General features: G+C 48.5%; 1 protein-coding gene across 1 annotated transcript; it reads left to right on the plus strand.

Annotated features, from left to right (window-relative positions):
* The first annotated feature begins 568 nt into the window (after window positions 1-568).
* Window positions 569-846, plus strand: LOC136142880 (small integral membrane protein 12-like). The gene is given in 2 exon segments (XM_065901183.1): window positions 569-734; window positions 737-846. Coding segments are annotated over 2 exon segments (276 nt in total).
* Window positions 847-4210: the final 3364 nt, after the last annotated feature.

Here is a 4210-nt window from a genome sequence, read left to right on the forward strand (position 1 = left end):
CATTGTATATTCTTTCAAAACACTTATTGCAATTTATGATTCTGTATTTATTTTGTATTTATTTCCTTATTGCATTTCTCTCCAACTAAACCTTAACTTCCATGAAGGTAAGGTATCTGTTTCGCTTTTTTTTTTTTTTTTTTTTGACGTTCCAGACCATCTAGCACAATGCTCGGCTCTTAGTTTGTGATCAGGAAATACTTGTTGAATGAACTGAAGAATAAAAAAGTGATAATCCCTCACCGTGTTAGCTGATATTTCCAAAACACTAATTCATTTTGAGAGAGAAGAATGTAAGTTAAAAAGAGCACTATCAATCATATGATCCCGCAATTCCACCTCTGGGAGTATATCCAAAAGAAACAAAAACACTAACTGGAAAAGATACCTGTACCTCCATGTTCACAGCAGCATTATTTACAATATCCAAGATCGCGGGCGCCAGTGGGCGGGGTCTGGGGCGAGGCCCTGAGGGCCGCTGGGACTGGCGGCTTCGGTGCTCCGGAAGTGGGAGCGCAGGCGGAGGGTGGGGGCCAGACAGCGGGGTGTGAGCTGCGGCGCAGATGTTATGTGGCCTGTGCTTTGGACTGTGGTGAGTACCTATGCTCCTTATGTCACCTTTCCCGTGGCCTTCGTGGTTGGGGCTCTGCGCTACCACCTGGAATGGTTCATCCGGGGGAAGGATCCCCAGCCTGTGGAGGAGGAGAAGAGCATCTCGGAGCGCCGGGAGGACCGCACCTGGATCAGCTGCTAGGCAAGGACCACACCCAGGTCGTGAGCCTTAAGGACAAGCTGGAATTTGCCCCTAAAGCTGTCCTGAACAGAAACCGCCCGGAGAAGAATTAATGGAGGACACAGGGCCCTATGGGTCCTTCTGGGGGCCAAGACTGGTCCTGCCACCATGTCGACCCAGCAACCAGAATCCACATCTGATTTGCTTTATCGCTTCTTCTGGCCTCTCCCACCCCACACAGCCACACACATACTGGCTGCTCTGCTATGGCCAGGCAGACACACTAGTAGCTGAGGGGCCAGTGAAGAGGAAGGCCCGTGAGGGTTCTGGCCTGAAGGCTGCCTCTGCTGGATGGTGGCCACAGCTGCTCAGGCTTCTGCGCTGCTAGGTGCACCACTGGGAGGAGAGTGATGAAGTGAACATTGGCTGTCAGTCCCTGTGGGGAGGCAGTTTGGCCTCAGGTGGGAGTGGCTGGGATTGGGGTGATGCCTTTAGGAGGGGTACCTACATGCCTGGTTCTAGTTTGCACTGGGAAGAGTTCAGAAATCTACCTGGCTCCCTTAACTAGCTTGCTTTGTCCTTTGTGCTCATTCTCCCTGAAATCCTGTCCTGTCAGCTCAGGAAGGGGATTCCCCTGGGAAGGAAAGCAGTTTTCTGTTCTTGGGAGCCCAGGCTGTTCACCTTCGGGCAGGTGAATTTGCTTGAAAACAATCACCGTCTTTCACCCCCACTCCATTACTGTGTAGTGCAAAACTTGATTAAAGTGGCGTCTGAGAACCATTTTGATCTAATCCTGTCTTCTAGGTGGTGCTGGGGTCTCCTAGGAGTTATGAAAGCAGTCATCTCCGGGTAGGATAAAATTGGCCTTTAACTGAGGACTTTGGGGCCCTGGAAGCTTTGTTTTACTAGCATGGCTGCACTGGATCCTGGAGGCGGTGAGTCCTGGAGGCGCAGGTTCCCAAGGGTCTTTTTATCATGATAACATGAGGCTTATATACTTTCAAAGTCTACATTAAGAGTAGACCAGGGAGCTTAACAATTGCTATCAAATTTTCCAACTTCATACACACATGTACACATACTTTTCCCTATAAAAGTAGTATATGTACGTTAAATTTGGTAGGGGTTTAAAAAAGGTTACCCACACTCTGAGGGCTCTAGTACAGATAAAATGTTAACATTTTGGTATCTTTCAGTAATTCTTGGACTAGTATTTTTAGATATTTATTACTGTACATTTAATTTTATATTCTTTTTTTACATAGTGTTTCATATCATAATCACTTTCCTATCTTATCACATGGCCTTCATAATCCTAATTGTTTTCATTAGCTGTATAATTGCCCATCAAGTGGGAATATAGCATAGTTTGTTTTTAACAGTTTCCCTATTGCTGGACATTTGGGTGGTTTCTGGTTGTTCACTAGGAGAAATATTGCAAAGAGTATCTTATATAAGGATTTTCCTGCATTTTTGGACTAAACGGTAGGAACAGTAAATGGCATTTTGGATGAAATGGGACGAACGGTTTTAAGGGCCTCAATGCATGATACTAAATGTCTTTCCTGAAGGGCAGTAGGAGCTTATACTAAATGCTGCCACTAAGGATGTTGTCGGTGAGGTTGGAAGGGGTGAGAGCAGACCTGTTGCCTCACGAAGTCAGCCGACCTTTAACCTGAGTGAGCAAAGGCAAGTAATGAGTATTTGATGAAGAATGAAGCTGCCTTAAAAGGGGGAGGCTGTTTGCCCTGCCTCTTACCTCAGGATCTGAGGTCCAGTGGTGTTAACAGGTGGGTGAAGGTAGAATTCCTGAACAGGTAGAGATGCCGGCTGTGGAGTGGGAGGAGTGGGGGGACGTGGAAAGTGGTAGCCAGAGAAGGAGGGGCAAGTCGAGTCGGTGGCTTCCCCTCAGTCGCCGAGCCCTGCTGGGAATGTTGAGATGAGCTGCTGTTGCTTCTCAGGGCATATATCCAATGGGGAGTGTGGGGAAGCAGGGTCTGCTGCTGAAGTGAGGATGAGGTTTCTGGTTCTGAAAGGATGTGCTAATAAGCTTAGCTTGGTCACAGGCTCAGGCTGACGCAGGCCTCATGGGCAGACCAGTGCTGCCCCCCTGTGGCAGTCCTGAGGACGACCAAGCCTGGGATCCCTTCACTAGGCGAAACCACCAGTAGCAAACTCTCTTGCCTACAGGGGTCAGTCAGGTGGCTTAAATGAGCGGCCAGGCCAGGTACTAGAAAGCACAGGCCTGCCTAAAGTGGGCAGTGGCTGTGCAGCTTCTTCCAATTTGTGCTGCTTGCCCAGAGATACCAGATTGAACTTCTGATTTTTAAATGTTGACAATTTATTTTTTAAAAAATTCTAAGCATGCTAACATACCCATAGGGTTAATTTGACCCAGTGGCAGCCAATATGCCACCTGTCAAGCTGCCCCTTGCCTTCTTATGAAATCTGAGAGATATGCTTTGTTTTTAAGCAATCCAACAACTGTGGCAAACATTAGATCCCAGGATTGGTTTCCCTTGAAACACTTTTGGGCATCCTGCACATATGTAGTTTAATATCAAGCTAAGCAAAACATTACAGGACAGAAAACCTACAGAAATAACACACAAAAAGTTTAACCACAGACTAAGACATTTTTGGGTTTTCAGATATTTTAGAATAACCCTGCCACCACTGATGTACGTCCTCCCAGTGCCTGATGGAAGAAGCACTATCTTTGGAAGTCCAAGTTGCTCCCTTTTTCTAGTCTCACTTTGTGCCTCTTTTAAATAATTTTATTTCCTCGGGCTTGCCCTCACTGAATTTTTGCCTCCAGCAAGTCTATTAGTATTCTCAGCTGGCTCTTTCTTTCCCAGGGCTGGCTGAGCTCTGCTGCTACCGTGGGGCTATGAGATAGAGCGTGCTTTCTTGCCTCTGCTCAGGTGTCATCAGGCAGCAGGGTTTCTGTGGGTGGGGCAAAGGTGGGCCAGGCTTGCTGGGACCAACAAGGCATAGACTGGTTTTCTTCCACTCTTGCTGATTCACCTTGGAGGCGCGTGACCCTCTTTTGGGTTGGCCCAGCAGTCACGATTCACTGAAACACTAGTAAGTAGATGTGCTTGGGGCTTGGGGCTTTTACCCACCCCTCCCTGCCCCCACCCCGGGTCTTTTCCCAGCCTGGTGATAGTAGTGGCTTTAGAACTGCGTTATCCCGTCTGAGCATGGCCGGGATCACTTCTCTGCCCTCAGTGGCCCAGGGTCTGGTGCTTTTCCACTCTCTCTCGAGCCTTTCCTGTGCCTGTTGCTGTGTTAGCTCAAGTCAGCTGGGCAGCTGCCAGGACAATCCTGCCAGGGGGCCCTTTGACTCCTGTCAGCTTCCCAGGGCCCCAGGCTGGTGAGGCCGTCAGCCGAGTGAAACACCATGGGATCAGCGTCCCCAGAGTCGCTTGGGAGCCAGGCAGTGAGAATGAAAAGGCTCGTGCCTTGCCTCACTTT

The sequence above is a fragment of the Phocoena phocoena genome, chromosome X, assembly GCF_963924675.1.
Source record: "Phocoena phocoena chromosome X, mPhoPho1.1, whole genome shotgun sequence".
Taxonomy (NCBI): domain Eukaryota; kingdom Metazoa; phylum Chordata; class Mammalia; order Artiodactyla; family Phocoenidae; genus Phocoena; species Phocoena phocoena.